The sequence below is a fragment of the Chlorocebus sabaeus genome, chromosome 9, assembly GCF_047675955.1.
Source record: "Chlorocebus sabaeus isolate Y175 chromosome 9, mChlSab1.0.hap1, whole genome shotgun sequence".
NCBI classification, from domain to species: Eukaryota; Metazoa; Chordata; class Mammalia; order Primates; family Cercopithecidae; genus Chlorocebus; species Chlorocebus sabaeus.
The window spans coordinates 27,523,097-27,543,016 of NC_132912.1; the positions used below are offsets into that span (position 1 = coordinate 27,523,097).

Genomic DNA, 19,920 nt, shown 5'->3' on the forward strand with positions numbered 1-19,920 from the left:
CTCTCTCTGTCTCCCAGGCTGGAGTGCAGTGGTGCGATTTCAGCTCACTGCCACCTCTGCCTCCCAGGTGATTCTCCTGCCTCAGCCTCCCAAGTAGCTGGGATTATAGGCATTCACCACCATGCTCCGCTAATTTTTTGTATTTTTAGTAGAGATGGGGTTTCACCATGTTGGCCAGGCTGGTCTCAAACTCCTGACATCAGGTGATCCAGCCACTCACAGGCATGAGCCGCCGCACCCGGCCTCCTCTGATAATTCTTAGCGAATTTGAGCAGATGCATGCAATTATATTCCACTTCTCCAGAGTTCGTGGAGCTCAGCACTGGAGCCTGGAATGATTCGTCATGACTAGGTAATATCACTTGTATTTAGTAACTATATTGGCATCCTGGTTTTCTCTTGCTATACTAGCGTAACAAATGCTGTTGCTGAAAATCAATTTCATGAGGGCAAATTCACTAAAAATCAGTTTGCTTAATGACCAAATTCCGGAATTAATGTGGAATTCCCCCCAATTTTTGGTGTTATCTTGGACTCTGCCCACCTCTATCCTGGACTGCCATTTAGTATACAAATGGGTGGCTTTGCTTCAACTCCACAACACAGCCTAATGTCTTTTCTACTCTGGCTGTTGCCCCTGCCCTGGCATTTGCCTTCACCCGGGCATTTGCTTTGCCCTACCTCTGCTGCATTTAGGGAAAGGACTAACCTTTCCTTCATTTATTTGTTTATTTTTTATTTTTTGATACAGAGTCTCTTTCTGTCGCCCAGACTGGAGTGCAATGGTGTGATCTTGGCCCGCTGCAACCTCTGCCTCCCAGTTTCAAGCGATTCTCCTGCCTCAGCCTCCTGAGTAGCGGGGACTGCAGGCGCCTGCCACAATGCCCAGCAAATTTTTGTATTTTTGGTAGAGATGGGTTTCACCATGTTGGCCAGCCTGGTCTCGAACTCCTGATCTCAAGTGATCCACCCGCCTTGGCCTCCCAAAGTGCTGGGATTACAGGCATGGGCGTGCCAGACCTAATCTTTCCTTTAAACACTACTTAACGCTTCTCCATTTTTGCGGATTGGTGCCATGAGCTGCTCCTGCCCATCCCTGCCTTTACCAGGGTCCTATACCTGCCCCTTACTTCTGGTGGTGAAGCTAAAGAAAACTGTTCTACCTGGTTTGAGGGCTTTAGGGCTGGGCCAGGGGTCAAAGTGGTCACCAGCCCAATTGATGGTTTGGCATGCTGGTTCCAGAGATTTGGCCTGTTTTCCGCACAGGCAGTGGGGCCCAGGCTGTGGCTGACCACGTAGTCCAGGTGCTGTTTTGTTGCTCAGGAAGGGCTGCAGAGTGGGAGGAGCTGTGGGCTCTGCCCTGAAGGACTTTGTGGCAGCACAGAAGTGGTGAGTGTGCTTTGTTAAATCTCAGCAGGTGTTAGCAGGAATGGTCATACTCTGCCTGGCAACATTCAGACTCAGAAGTGAGACAGGGGCCGGACACGGTGGCTCATGCCTGTAATCCTGGCACTTTAGGAAGCCGAGACAGGAGGATCACTTGATCCCAGGAGATCTAGACCAGCCTGGGCAATGCAACAAGACTCTATGTCTACAAAAACATACGGAAAAATTAGCCTGGCATGGTGGTGCATGCATGTAGTCCTAGCTACTTGGGAAGCTGACACGAGAGGATCGCTTGAGCCTGGGAGGTTGAGGCTGCAGTGAGCTGTGATGGCGCCACTGCACTCCAGCAGGGGTGACAGAGTGAGACTGTCTCTAAAGAAAAAAAAAAAAAAAGAAGAAGCGAGGCAGGGGAGGAGGATCTGAGAACAATGGAGGAACGAGTCAGAGGAACGTGGGGTGAGACTGTTCAGGGAGGGAGAGAAGGAGGAGAGCAGAATGGAGCAACTTCAGAGGGTGAAGAAGATAATGAGTTGGACTGTGACCCACTGAGGGAGAGTCAAGGGTCTCAGCATTCTGAACGACTGGGATCCCACAGCAGGGCCCCAGGATGCTCATTTACTCACTGCATCCCAGAAGGTAAGTCTGGAGGAATCAAAAGTCCTAAAGTTACTTCTTGACAATTTTTTTTCAAAGTAAGACATTACTTTACTAAAATAAACCATTTTAACTAATTTTAAGTGTGCAATTTACTGGCATTAATTGCATTCATAATGTTGTGCAACCATCAGCACTATCTATTTCTACAACTTTTTATTATCCCAAACAGAAACTCAGCAACCATGAAGCAATCACTCCCCATTCCTCCTCCCCCAGCTCCTGGTATACTTGAATCTACTTCCTGTCTCTATGAATTTGCCTATGCTAGTTACTTCATCTAAGTGGGATTATAAGACGTCTATCATTTTGTTTGGCTTATGTCCCTTAGCACAATATCTTCACGGTTCATCCATGTGGTCACTTGTATCTGAATTCCGTTCTTTTTTATGTCTCAGTAATATTTGACTTTACTTTTATTTTATTTTATTTTTTTGAGACAGAGTCTTGCTCTGTCACCCAGGCTAGAGTGCAGTGGCATGATCTCGGCTCACTGCAACCTCCACCTCCCGGGTTCAAGAAATCCTCCTGCCTCAGCCTCCCGAGAAGTTGGGACTACAGGTGTGTGCCACCATGCCCAGCTAATTTTTGTATTTTTAGTAGAGATGGGGTTTTGCTCTGTTGCCTAGGGTGGTCTTGAATGCCTGACCTCAAGTGATTCGCCTGCCTCTGCCTCCCAAAGTGCTGGGTTTACAGGCATGAGCCACCGCACGCGGCCAACATCTTTTTTTTAAACCACTGGATTTCCCCTACTTTGGATATCTTTGCAAAAACTCAGAATACCTGATAAGACGCATGAAGCTATGCATGTAATTGAAGCATTTGTTTTAAGACCAAAGGGTTGGTGAAGGAGCAGATGCCTAAGCAGCTCAGGCTGGGGTAGAAAAAAGCTTCTACCTTAACAGATCCATTCTTGGTTTCCAAGGAGGTCTCTACCCACTCGACAACTGACCACATTTGACCTTTTGAGCTTGGGCAAACTTGGAAGAATGCGCTGGCAGGGAGTTAACTATATGGAGAAAGATGACTCAGGATCCATTTTCATCCTTGCCTACCATACCTTAAAGGAAAAGAAATTTTCCTAATTGTGGTTATTTACAGCAGTGTAAATCAAGCAAATGCCATGAAGTGCCAATAAAAATTTTTTAAAAATCAGCCTTAAATAGCTAAACTCTCAACAGCAGCTCATAAAGTGAGGCTTGGCAGTTGTTAGGTAGTTATGGTTAAGTTGACAGTCCTTTGGGGAATTAAGATATCCAAAAAGCAGAGGTAGTTAAGACTATAGTGATAAATGGTTGAGCTTGTTGGTTGAAGAGATTTTATAGCACACAGTTAAGCTGAAGGCCTGTGAGAAAGTGAACAGGAAATAGAGGTTATCACTTCATAGCTATTCCCTTCATTATTGACCTCAGGGGGGGTATTGTGACATACCAGGAAAGTCATGACTGAGGCTGTTTGAAGAAAGAAATCATTTGAAGGTAACATGATAGTGTCAGGTCAAAAAAAAAAAAAAAAAAAGAGAGAAAGTGTTAAGAATTGTAGAAATCTAGCAAAGAAAGTAAAAAAAAAAGTCAGAACTGGATTTTTTTTTTTTTTTCTTTTTTTTTTAAATGAGACACAATCTCGCTCTGTTGCCCAGGCTGGAGTGCAGTGGCCGGATCTCAGCTTACTGCAAGCTCCGCCTCCAGGGTTCACGCCATTCTCCTGCCTCAGCCTCCCAAGTAGCTGGGACTACAGGCGCCCGCCACCTCGCCCGGCTAGTTTTTTGTATTTTTTAAGTAGAGACGGGGTTTCACCGTGTTAGCCAGGATGGTCTCGATCTCCTGACCTTGTGATCCGCCCGCCTCGGCCTCCCAAAGTGCTGGAATTACAGGCTTGAGCCACCGCGCCCGGCCCAGAACTGGAATTTTTAAGACCAGAATAAAGAAAAATAATAAGACTATAATTTGCCCCAAGACTTCTGGTAGGGGACGATAGCATAAAGTTATACTTACCTTATGCCCTTTGCTAGAGCCTTCCACAAGCACAACAAGAAGAAAAACAGAGGGCAAAGTTTTATCTTTGATGAAACTTGGTTGAGACCCAACTACAGCATAAGAAGAGTATCTATACCAGGCAGTGAAACTTTGACTCACTTGAGAGAGAACGTAAGAGTTGGCACATGCCTTTCTACATCTCAAGAAGCGCATAGATTGCTCTAAAAGTAAGTTAAACAAAATCCTAAAATATTCAACTAATAATCCCTGACTTAGAAAGACAAGGACTTGAGTCATGAGTAGACCACAGGAAAAGGGATAAATCCCAATGGGAGTTTAATTTCATAACATGGAATTGGAAGGAAAAGTGGAGCTGAAAGGCTTATTTTTTTCTATCCTCAAAATTGACTAGAAGTGAGGCGGGCTTGAAACAACAGAAAAAACAGTAATCAGATTTGCAATTGCTGAACTGAGTCACGTGAACAAAGAAATAATCTGTGAGAACTACCACACTTCACTGTAAGCCTCTTTAATTCCTGCCTGGGAGATCTGCCCAGCCTGGAGAGGGGAGGTCTATCCTCATGCAGAGACAGAGATTTGCTAAGAAATATGAGCATGGTGTTGTTCTAAGTCCTACCATGGACACTGTGCCCTTCCCACCCCCACAACTATTTTTAAGCAAAGGGTGCTAGTAAGTATAAAGGGTGAAAAGTGAGACTTGAATGTTATTCTCAAGGAGGAGAAGAGCAAACATAACAAAGAAAAAGCAAATGAAGAACCTGCATGAAGAGCAATTCTCCAAGAAAGAGGAAAATTGCTGACAGATATCACTCTATATACTCCAAAAAGTTAAAGACGAAATAGATTTTGAAAAGCAAGCTCGAAGAGGGAATGAAAGAGAGAACAAGCACGGAGGGGAGAATAACAACAGTGAGCCTCCTAAGGACAAGGAAGAAATGGAAGATAATAAACAAACAAAGCCAAAGCAAAATCAAGATACATGAAAATAATACCATGAAAATGTGATACTGCTAAAAATAAGTATGAGAGAGGCAGGAGATTGATCGAGAGAGAATTGTACTGCACTTTTTGTTCACATTATTGAACACCCAACACTTTTAGCAAAGTGCCTGGCAAATGTAGGTATGCAATAAGTAACAGTTGAATAAACAAATAAAGCAATTGGCAACTTTGAGAAAACTAACAGAAAAAAAGGAACTTAGGAAATAATTTAGATCTAATAATTTTTTTCCTGAAATTTAGATATAACAATTTTTTTTTCCAGATTTCAGTCTGTAGATCCGTGACATATCCTGTGTACGTGAGTGAACTTTAGGTATAAATAAGGAATTGTATATGCCCTCAGGCAAAGCAAAGACAAAAACAAAATCAAAGCCAAAACAACCCAGCAGACAATGTATCAGGCTGAGGTCAGAATTTGCCACAGCAACATTCAGTTCGTTGTGGAGCGATGACAAGAGTTCTGAAAGCAAAAGTAAAAGCTCAGACTTCGATACCTAGTTATCAGGAATATATAAGGGAAAAGAAGACAGCTTCAACCTGGGGAATACAACATCCACATGATAAACTTTAAAAACAAAATTAATGATAACATCCATCTAATCAAAAGAAAAATCAAAACAGAGCCCTCAAGAAGGGGAAGCAGCTTATGGAAATATTCTCAACAAGCATCAAACCTATTTCAGTAACTGTAAGAGTTATAGTTTCAGATAATAATTTAAGTAGCATAAATGCTGACAATGTAAAATTAACAAGAAAGTGTTAAAAATGACATGAGAATAGAGGAAGTATCAAAGTTCTAGTTACGTCACCTTTCATATTGAGGATTCAAGGTTTGTAGCTTAAGAAATTGAGATTGGGAAAATGGCCACCTTTGTGTGCCTCGACTGCCTTGCCTCTCAAACCCAGCTCCAATTCAACTACCTCAGGGAAGCTGCTCTTGAAATTGTTAGGCAGAGCTTGTGGAGTTGAACCAAGGACTTGGCTCTGCAAGGAAAGATGTAGGAGAAAGGAGAAGAGGGAGAGAGGGACAGAGATCATTTGTTAGTTTCCCTCTGTCAACTCTAGAACCTGGATTGCTGTAGAGGAGAACCCCAAAATGGGCATCAAGTTGTAAGTTCTTAGAAAAAGCATGGCTTGTGAAAATACAGAGGCCTCTGAGAAGAAGGCAGCACTAGACCGTGTGAAGTCTTGGCCCTCAAAGGGCTGTGGGGTTGCTGAGCAATTGGCCAAGTTCTTCTTCCATTTGCAGTTCTGCAGCCTGGAGAGCAGAAGGGATATGTCTTGGTGCCTTAACAAGGGAGTACAGCTTGTCAGCTGGTCTATCTCCTGATCACAAGGGCTGAAAGTGTCTGCCCCATCCCTTAACTCAGAGGATTTCCACTGCTTAAGATGGACTTAAGTTTCAAATTGAAGAAAGTCTTGTGCATGCAATGAAAAATGGTGATTGAGCAGCCGAAGAGAGAAATAAAACACAATATCCCAGATAGGCAGTTTCTACTGAAACGGAACCATTGGAGAAGAACTATTACAACTTGACCATAAATAATTAATCAAACAAATGCATTTAAGGAGATTCAGTTGCAGCAGGATATTTTTCTGGAAGATGCTTGCTATCACACACACACACACACACACACACACACACACACACACACACCTGACAAAGGATTCGTATCCAGAATGTATTAAAGAGCACTTAAAAATAAGTAAGTAAAGAACAAACAACCCAATGCAAGAGTGGGGAAAAATCTTGTACAGTCACTGATGTAAATCCAAATAGTCAGTATTTATCAAAGAACACACATTGGGGAAATGATAATTATCCAGAATATATAAGTAACTCAAGCAACTCAACGGCAAAAAAAAAAAAAAGAAAAAGAAAAAGAAAAAGAAAAATGAAATAAAATAAAATAATCTGATTTCAAAGGGGACAAAAGACTTTAAAAGACAGTTCTCAAAACAAAACCTAAACATGGCCAATAGGGATATAGAAAAATGCCCAACATCACTAATTATCAAGGAAATGCAAATCAAAACCACAATGAGATACCACTTAACTCCAGTTAAAATGACTATTATCAAAAACACAAAAGAAAACGAGTGTTGGTGAGGATGTAGAGACAAGAGACACTTACGCATTGTTGGTGAAATTATAAATTAGTACAGCTATTATGGAGAACAGGATGAAGCTTCCTCAGAAAATTAAAAACAGAACTACCGTGTGATCCAGCAATCCCACTACTGAGTATATATCCGATGGAAATAAAATCAGTATATCAAAAAGATAGCTGCACTTCCATGTTTATTTAACACTAATTATAATAGCCAAGATATGGAATCAAACTGTGTCCAACAATAAGTGGATGGACAAAGAAAATGTAAGATATATATATTTATACACACACACACACACACACACACATACACACACACAATTCAGCCATAAAAAAGAATGAAATCCTGTCATTTGCTGCAACATAGATGAACCTGGAAGACACCATATTAAGTGAAATAAGACAGGCACAGAAAGACATGATTTCATTCATATATGAAGTCCATTTTTAAAAATGTTGATATCATAGAAACAGAGAGTGGAACAGTAGTTACCAGAGACTGGAGAGGGAAGGGGGAAAGAAGAGGCTGGTCAGAGGTTGGTCACTGGGTACAAAGTGACAATTAGGAGGAATAACTTCTGGTATTTGATTGCACAGGAGGGTAACATGCTTAACAGTAAGGTATTGCATGTTACAAAATAGCTAGAAGAGAGGCTTTTGAATGTTCTCACCACAAAGAAATGATAAATGCATGAAGTGATGGATACACTAACTACCCTTATTAAATCATTCTACAACATACATACATCGAAACATCAAGCTGTATCCCATAAATCTGTACAATTATAATGTATCAATTAAAAAAAACTTGAGGCTGGGCACAGTGGCTCATGACTACAATCCAATCACTTTGAGAGGCCAAGACAGGTGGATTGTTTGAGAACACAAGCTCAAGACCAGCCTGGGTAACATGGCAAAAACCTGACTCTACAAAAAATAAAAAAAAAATTGTAGTCCCAGCTATTTAGGAGGGTGATGGGGGAGGATCACCTGAGCTTGGGAGGTTGAGGCAGTGAGCTGTGACTGTGCCACTGCACTCCAGCATGGGTGACATAGTAAGTCCCTGTCTCAAAGAAAAAAAAAAAAACTTGAACAGGTACTGCCACAATATCCAAATATGACATATTAAAATCACTAATTAAATATCAATTAAATATTCATATTAAACAATATCAGTTCTTAATGTTAAATCATAAGATGCCTCTACAAATCTACTATAAAAGCTAAAACATTAACATCTGAAAATACCAAAATTAGCAAGTCTATGGAGCAACTAGGTCTCTCATATCTTGCTTTGGAGATGTAAACTGGTGTTACCAGCATGGAAAACTGTTTGATAATATCCACTACAACTGAACGTAACTCAAAAAGTCTAGCTCCAGTTTACCAGAAATGCATACATAAATTTACCCAAAGAAACATACGAGAATGTTTATAGAAGTGTTATTCATTATAGCCCCCCAAATGGAAAACCCACATGTCCATCAACAGGAGGTTGTATAAATAATTTGTTTTATATTCACATAATGATGCAATTATATATAGCAATAAAGAGGAATGGATGCTACAAGAATGAATTCATGCAACAAGATGGATGAATCTCAGAAATATAATATTGATCAAAAAGATAGAAATACGAATGTAACTCTATGATTCAATTTACTTTAATTTCACAACTAGGCAGAAGTCAGAAAAATAGTTACATCTGGGATAGGAGCTTCTGGAACACTTATAATGGTCCTAATCTTGATCTGGGTTTTGCTTTCACAATTATATTCTCTAGGTTAAAATTTGTTGAGTTGTACATTTATGGCTTGCAAATTTTTTACATTATAATTTAATAAAAAATGTTTAGGAAAATATTCAACATCCATTTACAATAAAATATTTTAGTCAATCCAGAATGAAATAATATTGTCTTAAAATATGAAAAAGAATAATTCTCAAATCAATATCCATTACAGCATAAATATTTAAACACTAGAAGTGATCTCATTAAAGTAAGGAAAAACACAAGAGAGCTTACCATCTCTGTCATTAAAAATTGTTCTGGAAATACCAGTCAATACCACAAGGAAAGGAAAGGAAAGGAATAGGGTATAAATATTAGAAAAGGATCAGTAAATTTTCATTATTTGGAAATAACATGACGGTATACCTCAAAGTCCAAGTGAAATATTTGGAATATTAATTTTTAAAAAAGAATCCTAATTAAGTGTCTGGCTAACAGAAGTAATATTAAAAAACCAATAGCTTGTCTGCAAACAAATGATAATTAAGATTAAACAAAAATGGAAAAACTACACTGACAGATGCAAGACAAAAATAAACACCAATGAATGAGATTAATGAGAAATAGGAAACAAAACTAAAACTCTACTGAGATCAAATGAAAGAAGAAAACTGAATAATGCAACTCAGCATTGCAAAGTATAAACTCATCTATATATTCATGAACTCCACAAATGCCAACATTATTTTGGGGGCAGTAGGGATTTGATAATATAATGTATCATGTATATCCTTAAAAGATGTAGAAAGAGCCAGGAAAATTCTGAGGAAGAATGATATTGAACGATTTATACTCAGTACTATGGTAAGGGCCTGAGGAGGGCTCAAAAGCAAATACTGAGATCAGTGGATTATCCAGTAAACAGTTTTGAGACAGCCAGCTAGGTTGTCTTTTGCTGGGAGGATCAAAGAGAGAGCCAGATACCTAGCTTACTTCTTAGCCAAAATAAATCGCCAATGGATACAAGATTTAAATATACAAAAATAAATAATAAAACTGATGGTAGAAAACATGGATGAATCTTCTTACAATTTTGGCACTAACTATATGCCAGGTAGCATTGTAAGTACTTTATATATAATTAATTTAATCCTCACAACACTAAGAAGTAGATATTATTATCAATCATCTTTTACAGATGAGGAAACTGAGACATAGATGGGTTAAGTGTGTTGTGCAAGGTAATAGAGCCAGTAAGCACAAGAGAAGTGACTTGAACCTCAGCAGTCTGGTTCCAGAGTGTATGCTCTGGGTTACCACAGGACACTGCCTCTATGATGGCCAAATAGATGCAGTAGCATCCTATGTACCCTAAATATACACACAGACGAGGCTCAACCTTCCGAATTTCAAAATACGGTAAGTGAAGTTAAAAAAAACCCTAGCAAAGTGGGAAAACACTTATAGCATATATTACAGACAAGGTACCAAATTTTCTTTAATATACGAATAACTCATACAAATTACTTACGAATGGACAAGTAAAGGTAAAAACGAAAGAAAAAGAAAAACATGAACAATCAGTTTACTGAAAAGAAATACCAATAAGCTTATGTGCAGTGCCACTCATCTTAAACAAGCACAAGTTAAAACAATGTTGAGACATCATTTTTATCAAACACATTGTCAACTATTGAAAAGTTTACTACTACTCAATGTTTTGACCAGGTTGAGGGAAAACAGGCATACCCTGTTGTTGGAAGTGTAAACTGGTAGAATTTAAAAATACTAATTTGGTAACATTCATCAAAAAATTTAATGTGCTTATCTTTTGACCCATTAATTCCACTTCTAGCTATCTATTCCATAGATGTATAAGTGTCTGAAGACACATAGGCATAAGAATGTTCATTGAATCATTTTTCTTGTTTGTTTGTGGTTTTTCTTTTTCGTAGTTTTTTGTTTGCTTGTTTGTTTGTTTTCTTTTTTGTTTGAGACAGAGTCTCACTCTGTCACCCAGGCTGGAGTGCAGTGGTGTAAGCTCACTGCAACCTCCGCCTCCAGGGTTTGAGCGATTCTCCTGTCTCAGTCTCCCGAGTAGCTGGGACTACAGGCGCCTGCCACCACACCTGGCTAATTTTTTGTACTTTTAGTAGAGATGGGGTTTCACTATGTTGGCCAGGCTGGCCTTGAACTCCTGGACCTTAAATGATCCACCGCCTCAGCCTCCCAAAGTGCTGGGATTACAGGTGTGAGCCACTGTGCCCGACCTGAATCATTGTTATCAGTGCTACTTAATGTAAATCAACTACATTGTTAAGAGCACTGTACATTCAGCTGACTTTTTTTTTTTCTTATAGAAAGACTTTCTTGATGAAGAAAGAAATCCATTTTGGTGCAAGCGCCTTATTCCAGTGTGAAACAGCACTTTGAGTAGCACTAGTTTATAATAATTAAAAATTCAAAATAACCCAAAAGTTCATCAGTGGGCTATCTGCTAAATAAATTATAATAGATCCAAAAATAGTAGATCCTCATGTAGGTGCTTTTTCTCTTTACCCTTCTATACTGTTTACATTTTTCTGCAATTAGCATAAATTACATCTATAATTTTTTAAAACACTTGTAATTAAAAATTTAAATTTTATTCAAAAGTCAAGAATATCTGTCAGATTAGACTCAGTGTAGGTCAAATTTCCAGAAACTGGCTTTGGGTTACAATTTGTTGTAGAAGACCTAGTGAGACCATCTTACATGGGGTGAATTCCCATGGAGTCATTTGTGCAAAATGTAAAAACACCTCAGCATTTTGTTTTGTTTCCAAACTCAGAAATCTGTTTTTCCTCGCCTTGAGAGAAAAAGTTTATTGTGGCCAATTCACTCTTCTCCCAAACCAAAGTTTTAATCCATCTCTGAGATGGGTCTCAAAGCTCGGAGTGGTGAAGTCAGGATTCTATTCCCACAGTGTGGCAATCTATCTTCTAATTCTAATCATAATGGTTACAAAGAAGAACAGGACTGGCTGGGCGTGGTGGTTCACGCCTGTAATCCAAGCACTTTGAGAGGTCGAAGCGGGTGGATCACCTGAGGTCAGGAGTTCGAGACCAGCCTGGCCAACATGGTGAAACCCTATGTCTACTAAAAATAAAAAATCAGCCAGGTGTGGTGGCACACACCTGTGGTCCCAGCTACTTGGGAGGCTGAGGCAGGGGAATTGTTTGAACCCAGGGGGCAGAGGTTGCAGTGAGCCGAGATCGCCCCACTGCACTCCATAAGCCTAGGTGACAGAGTAAGGCTCTGTCTCAAGAAAAAAAAAAAAAAAAAAGAACAGGACCAAGAAATTCTTAGTGCTCACAAGGACCCAATGTTGGTGACCCTAACACATATTTGAGAGAGTCTAGGGGTCCTATATGCTTCATGGAAACCACAGTTTATAGTGCCAAAAAGTGTGAGACATGAGGCCTTTCAGAGCTGTGTGGAATACGGTCATAATCGCAAGTATTTGTACAGTGCCATGCAGTTTGTAAAGTGCTTTCATATCGACTGCCTCATTGACTCCCCACAACAGATCGTTGGAGTAGGTAAATTTCACAGATCTAATTTTATAGGTGCAAACAATAGGTATAGAAAGAAGGCTTATGCTGATTCCCCAAAGGTACTAAGAAGTGAAGTAGCAAAGCCAGAGCATGCCGGCCCAGGTTCTTACCACCACAACACACTGCCTTCCAAGGCATGACTTGCCTATGCCATCCCTGGCAGGACAGCCTGGGGGGCTTGCTCTTCTTCTCTGTGTTTATTTGCATGCTGTGACACCACTGAGCTGGATAAGTTTGAATGCAGGCTGTGGCTATTGCCACTGTTTGTTAAACATTGCTACTTGGAGCAGACAGAGAACACAGGCAGCAGCTTGAGTTTTTCTTAGCCATCTTCAACAGTATCAAGCAGGACAAATAGAGGGAAAGCAATTCTTGGTTATCCCAAAGAAGGACGCGACCGCATATATCGTGTTTTCTGCTGGAATGTCTGTTCTGCCTTAACTTTGCAACGCTTTATGCTTTTTGCCTGGAAATTCAAAGTGACGATGCTAAACTAATCTTCCTTGAAGGCCTTTCTAACTCTGATACCAACTTTCACCATTGCACAGCAGCTTTTCTTGTCAGGCATCTCTCCCTCTCCACAGCTGTTCGTTAAACTACCCGTGTCTTATGTTGCATTTATTTTAAATATTTCTACTTTCTTGTGCATAAAGCCTGGATAGAGGAATTGTAACCACATAATAATATGTTCCAGTTACCAAGCACCTATTATTGGACAGACACTGGTAGGCACTTTATGTATTGTATTTTATCTCAATCTTATTGCAAACTCTAGAAGGTATAGCTCCTTACTCCCACTTTGCAGATGAAGAAACTAGATAAGAATGACTAAGTAGTAAGGGACAAAGCTGAGATTCAAAGGTAGTTCTGTCTAGCTTCAAAGCCAAGGTTTTTTCTCCAGTGCAGAGCACGCCACAAATACTGCTAATTGTATTAGTGAGGGAAAGAAGGTATTATGTGAAAATGCTCATTTTAAAGTTACGTATTTTAATAGTCAGCATCACACTCCCTTTTTGTCTTTAAAAGCTAGATTGGTGGCCTAAGGTGATGAAATTCAAACCTAATACAAATGCAGCACTCCCATATCATATCCCTTAACAGACTAAGGAGAATTGCTGCATATAATGGGCCCGTCTGTTCTACTGCTTCATCTACCTGCTCAGCTCTCAAAGGAAAACAAAATCCATACGATCATTGAGGTCTAGAAATTAACTTTTATTTTAAATCTGTCAAGAACTCCTGGCAGTTATTAATTTTATTAAAATGATTACATATGGCAAAACAAAGAATAGAGGTAATTCTATTTCTCTACAACATAAATTATGAGTTAGATTTTCAGCTGCCGGCTCAGCATTGTTCAAGATTCTTTTAAAGGACTGGGGGGATTTTAATATCCAGAAAATGTTAAAGCAGCAAAAGAAAAAATAAATTAAAAAGTCATTGCAATTGGAGATATTACCAAGGATGTGCTTATTATAAAGTCTTCTTGACATGTTAATTATAAAATCTTCCAACCTTTGGTATTAAAAAAAAATCATGTGAATAGTTGTCCTATATTGCCTTGTCATCTATAATTTATAACAGAGAAGAAATTTGCTGATTTTTTAAAAAAGACGGCAAACATGAATCATGACTCATTCAAATAAAATACAACCAGCATTCATTCATCTAACTGAAATATGTCAAAACAAAAACACTTTTATTAACATATTTAATACCAGAATAACTTATAATAGTATGAAAAAGAGTGAAGTATTTGTCTTTAGTTTTCATTGACATGCTCACATTTTGGCAAAATTGTTTTGTAAAGATTCCAAAGTTTGTATCAGAGATCTCTAACTATTTAAGGATGCAAACAAACCAAAAGAACTCATACTTCATCTGATCATACAGTCATAACTTATATATTTTGCTTTGCGCTTACTGTTACTGCAAACAGCAATTTAGAAAACAAAGTAAAAATATATATATACACAAAATATTTTTATATCAAATTATCTTCATTACACTAAATAAATCCAATCCCCAAATGCTATGTTACATGAAAAAGTGTCCTACAATTTATATCAAGACTGATACTGTCCGTCAACTAGAGCAGCCTTTGGTTTTAAAAGCATTTTGCAAAATAAAGAAAAATGTCACCACTTGGCTACACTATTGACCCTCATTCACACTGACAAAAATGCTTTCCAGTTTAAAAAAAAAAATAGATTACATACCCAGAAAAAAAAATCCCATCATAAAAGAGTCAAACCGTTTTTACTTCTCTGTAGCACATACCCTCTGTTATATTTGGCATTTCCACTGTTTATTCAAGTTTCAAGTCTTCCCAAGCTGATTAGAATATTATTGTTTAGTTGAGAAAGATAGTCTTCTTTCTTGATATTGATTATTCTCACTCAATGGTAGTCTAATTTAGAAACAAAATGTTTTCTTTCAATGCACGATTTCACTTCACTTTTACATTAATGTCCAACTTGGCAAAATTCAAACTGTTCAATGTTTTGTTTTCCATATGTTTTAAATTTAAAAATCAATTTTCTTTCATTCTCTTGTTCTCGCTGCAATACAAATTGTCCGTCAGCAATTGTAATTTGAAATGAATCAAATAAAAGATTTTTAGTCATACCATATGAACACAGTTTCCATCACAAAAAGACAGTGAGCTCTAATGCAAACAGGATTATGTTTTAAAACTACAGGTTTAGTTTTACACAGGAAAATTTTGAGTTATTTATATAATAAAGTTTTTTTTTTTTTTTTTTAAACTTCAGCAGAACTTGAGAAAAAAATCCAGATTAATTCTAAAGGGCTTTGTGGTACTTTCCAACAGTGCTTGAAAAAAAGTTTTCCTGATCACCATGTATTCATTGAAATTTTAAATTACCTTGAAGGAATCACTTCTTAAATGTACAACGTTATGTGGATCGCTGCACCTTGAATTTTGGAAGTTTGTAACATATCAGATATGCAGGCAAGATACATGCATAAAAGTCTCACTGTCACTCTGAAAAGCACATTGAACAATTTTCAATACTGTAGACTTTTTTTAAAAGGAAGATTTCATTTGGGCTGAACAGATATCCAAGTTTTAACTTGTGAATTATTGAATGTATTTCAAGGGCTTTCAGCGATTCTGGTTTCAGTCCTGGAATGATTAGGTCCGTCTGGAATGATGCACACAGGCTAATAAGCATATGGCGTTGGCATTTTGAGGCATAGCTGTTCAACTATGCCCACGTTGGAGCTTATTTTTGGGAAGCAAGGCACTTACTGTAATGGTAATGCAGACATTTTATGCATAGTTTGAGTAACATAAAATAAGTTAATATTTTTGATTAAAATGAGTTTTTTATAATTTATATGTCTTTTACGGAAGCAACTAAATGATATATTTGGGATAATTAAAAATAAGAAGAGGTTTGGGAGAGAGTCATTTTCATCCCTGCTTCGGCTCTTAGGATGAGGGTTGACGAAAACACTGGAAAGAACATCCATTGGATCTGAAAAGCAACAAGCTCTTAAAACTGCTGCACCAGCGGCACTTTGACAGTCTTTACTTCTGCTATATGGGACGACTTCTGGATGATGCAGCTGGTAGTTCCCTGCAGTTTGTCCTTTCCCTGTGCAAGATTTGTTAAGGCCATAGCTGCGTTGATCTCCTTCCAATACGTGTCATCTTTGCTCGGTCCCTTTCTGTTAGCTGCACTGGAGTTAAGCAAAACAGAAAGTAAACGATCAAACTCACTGCAGTTTGCATTGAAAATGTCATCGCTGAAAAGCAGGCACGGCCAATGGGAACATTTTGCTCACCTGTCACCCTTATTGGATCCGTTTTCCAGAGTGTCTGTAAAGAAAAGCAAAATTTCAGTTATTTTTATTTTTTTCCTTTCTTTTCTCATCTCAGGAGTTTCATCACTAATGACCAGAAGTAAAAGTTCTTCAGGAAATACGGTTGAAAATTAGTTAGCTTTTAATAAAGATAAAGCAGTTTATATTAAGATGAAAAAAATTGCAAAGGGGCAGAAATAAGATGACAGTGGGTAGTAAAGAATAAAAGGGAGCTCTCATAGCTATACAATAATCTGAAGTTATTTACTCTGAGAAATTGGGGCCTTTTGGATCAGGAGACAAGCAGCATAAGGAAAAGAGTGCTGACTGTGCCTGGGGCCAGGTTCTGGCCTTGCCCTACTACCCACCTGCAGTGTAACTTGGGGGCAGATTATGACCTCCCACAATGTCTGGGATTCAGTTCTCTAACTATCAAATCAGGGAGTTTTGGCTGGGCACAGTGGCTCATATCTGTAACCCCAGTACTTTGGGAGGCCAAGGCAGGGGGATTGCTTGAGCCTAGGAATTCAAGACCAGCCTGTGCTACGTCGTGAGATCTCATCTCTACTAAAAATAAAAATAAAAATAGCTGGGTACGGTGGGTGTTCACCTGTATTCCCAGTTACTCAGGAGGCTGAGGTGGGAGGATGGCTTGAGCTCAGGGGGTTGAAGCTGCAGTAAGCAGGGATTGTGCCACTGCACTCCAGCCTGGGCAATAAAGCAAGACCCTGTCTCTAAGAAAATTAAAATAAAAAACTGGGGGTTCTAGGCAAACTTGGGGGTGCTTCTGGCTCAATGATTCTATAATTTCATGGTTATCAAATTTTCTTTTTTCTTTTTTTTTTTTTTTGAGGAGGAGGCTTGCTGTGTTGCCCAGGCTAGAGTGCAATGGTGTGATCTCGGCTCACTGCAACTTCCACTTCCCGGGTTCAAGCAATTCTCCTGCCTCAGGCTCCTGAGTAGCTGGGATTACAGGTACCTGCCACCATGCCTGGCTAATTTTCGTATTTTTAGTAGAGACAGGGTTTCACCATGATAGTCAGGCTGATCTTGAACTCCTGACCTTGTGATCTGCCTGCCTCGACCTCCCACAGTGCTGGGATTACAGGTGTGAGCCACCGTGCCTGGCCAGTTATCACACATTTATTTCAGACAAAGGATGGGCAAATAGTTCCCTCTGCTAGTTAGCAAATGAGTAACAGACTCAATGGTGATAGCAATACAGGATTTCCTGGCATATTTATTAGAAGAAACAGGCACCAGTCCTCAATTTCCAAAAGAACGCCTCCTCCTGCTGCTGCAGGAAATGAAAGGATGCTAGCTTTTGCTTCTACACTCACATCTTTGGTTTAGATTTGCTGCTTCACTCAGAACACGAATGTCTCTCAACACCACATAAATATAAAGAACCCACAAAAATGGGTTCTCGAGCTCCTTAGGCTAAAATTAGAATCTGGTATGAGTAACACAAAAATTTCCCTACTGAAGGGAAAGATGTAGGGGGGTGGTAGATAGGCTACTGGCATGGCGTCCTAGCAAAGGAGTAGGGTTGAGACTCCAAAACCAAACAGTGGGTAAGCCCCTCTTCATCACCATCATCATCCACAACAATAATCAATATTACTGGGGAGCTACTGCACGTGGCACTGTGCTCCACACAGGAAACTTGGAAGATGCAAGGCCCTCTGCTAGTTCTATGGCCTTTACAAAACTGTCTTTTCCTGCCCTTAGTCCTCACCCTTCCTTTTACCCCACCTCCCGTCCCCGCCAACCCAATATTTCTCACAATTCCTTTTTCTCTACACTGCTTAAGGATAGTTAGGAAATGCATCCTAATGTCCAATTCTGAGCTCTAAGAGAGTCACAGAACTAGAAGAGGTTTGAGAAGAATAACGTCAACACGGTTGTCATATAGTCTAAGCAGGGCAAAATTTCCCAGGGAAGAGGTGGTCAAGAGAAAACAAATGACATGACCATGAGGCAGCCAAGCTTCAATACCCTGTCTGAAGGAAAAGAATGGGGAAAGCCTGCTGACATATCCTGAGTTCAGCCTTAAGGTGTAGACGACGAGACAATCATGGGTCACTCTGAGCTCTTTTCACAACCCTTCACCTAAGGAACTTAAATAAACAAGGCAAACAAATAAAACAAAAGCATTTAGTGAACAAATGGCAAGGTGGTTGTGAAGAACACATGAGATCATGTGTGTCTGGCCCAGAATGGAACAACGAGTGTTAGTTCCCTTGGTCTCCTTTCACTGACTACTCAGGCGGCATTTTATAAGGTTTTAGGGATCCTTTGGGGGAAATAATTGGATCTGTGAACAGTTAGATCGTTACCTTCTGCAGTTCTGCCAGCTTCTGGCTCTTACAGGGTCAGCCTGGATGCTTAGCTATACCTCTGCTACTTTCCATAGTTTTGCAATTATAAAGTAATTCATGTAAATGCAGGAAAAGAATGATCATTTGTAATTTACAGAACTCTGATACTACTGATTTACAGATCATTTACTATGTGCCAGGCACAATTCTGAGCACTTCGTGGCCTAATTTATTTACGATTACTGACTTTGTGTGTGGATAGCAAGTCTCCACGGTATCTGTGAAGTCGTTTTTTATCGAGTTCTATTCTCCTATCTGTAAATCTTCACTCAGTGAGGACAGAGACAAGGTGCTACCAGAACAGAGGACAAGTCAAGGCTTTCGTCTGGGAGAAGGAAAGCCAGCAAATTGCACATTTCACAGAGGAAAAAAAAAATGAGTTAGGCCTTTGCTCCATTTTGCCCACAAATCGCAACAATTCTGTTGCCAAAGTGAAGCAATAGGTTATGGAGATATTTATTCAATGGAAAGACTTGGCAAAAGCAGAGTAAGTTCCATGAGGCTTAAATAACGTTAGGGAAATAACAAAACATAATTTAGAGAAGACTATGTAACTGACGCTCTGGCTCCCAGATGAAGCCATCTCACATAGGCGGAGACCAGAACCCGGTTCCCTACCTGAACTGTCAACCTCAGAGTGGTTACTGCACACACAAGAAGAAAGCCTGTGCCTATCAAATACGTTATGGGTTACAGAACCTGTCAGTGCATCAATGCCATCAATGTATGGAGCCTGCACGTGGAAGGAGAAGATGTAATTCATGGCTCAGGTCCACGGAGAGCCTCTATTTAGGATGAGGAGTTGACTTCATGTCTTCCAGCATCGTGAGCGCCTGGCTGTGGCTAGCACTCCGTGTGGCTGACTCCTTGGACTTGTTCCACTGAGAAACATGTTTACTACAGCCAACTGTGAAATTATAAAATTCTGCTTACTCTTTGGGTGTATGTGTTTGACACTTTGGTGCCTATGAAAATACCTTTGAAGTGCAAAAACGTAGACTCAAATCCCCGTGCAGGTATTCTTAATTAGGTTTTACAAATCTCAGCAATGTACTACACAGGATTCAATACACTGAATTCTGTATTTTATTTTTCAGGCAGATGGGCACATTCAAAGTCACTAGGTATAGATTGGGTTCCTTTCCAGTAACAGAAGAAAATTGTTTTACATCACACACCGGGGCCTTTCGGGAGGTGGGGAGCTGGGGGAGGGAAAGCATTAAGAGA

At 39.5% G+C, this 19,920-nt stretch overlaps 1 protein-coding gene across 2 annotated transcripts in view; it reads right to left on the reverse strand.

Moving 5' to 3' along the window:
- Positions 1-13,675: 13,675 nt before the first annotated feature.
- Positions 13,676-19,920, reverse strand: part of MKX (mohawk homeobox) — a 78,656-nt gene continuing 72,411 nt past the window's right edge. For both annotated transcript variants that reach the window (XM_008002636.3, XM_008002637.3), the window contains exons 6-7: positions 16,295-16,328; positions 13,676-16,189 (exon numbers count right to left, since the gene is read on the reverse strand). In XM_008002636.3, coding sequence (XP_008000827.1) covers positions 16,003-16,189; positions 16,295-16,328 — 221 coding nt within the window. In that variant the 3' untranslated portion in view covers positions 13,676-16,002. The remainder of the gene's footprint in view (positions 16,190-16,294; positions 16,329-19,920) is intronic.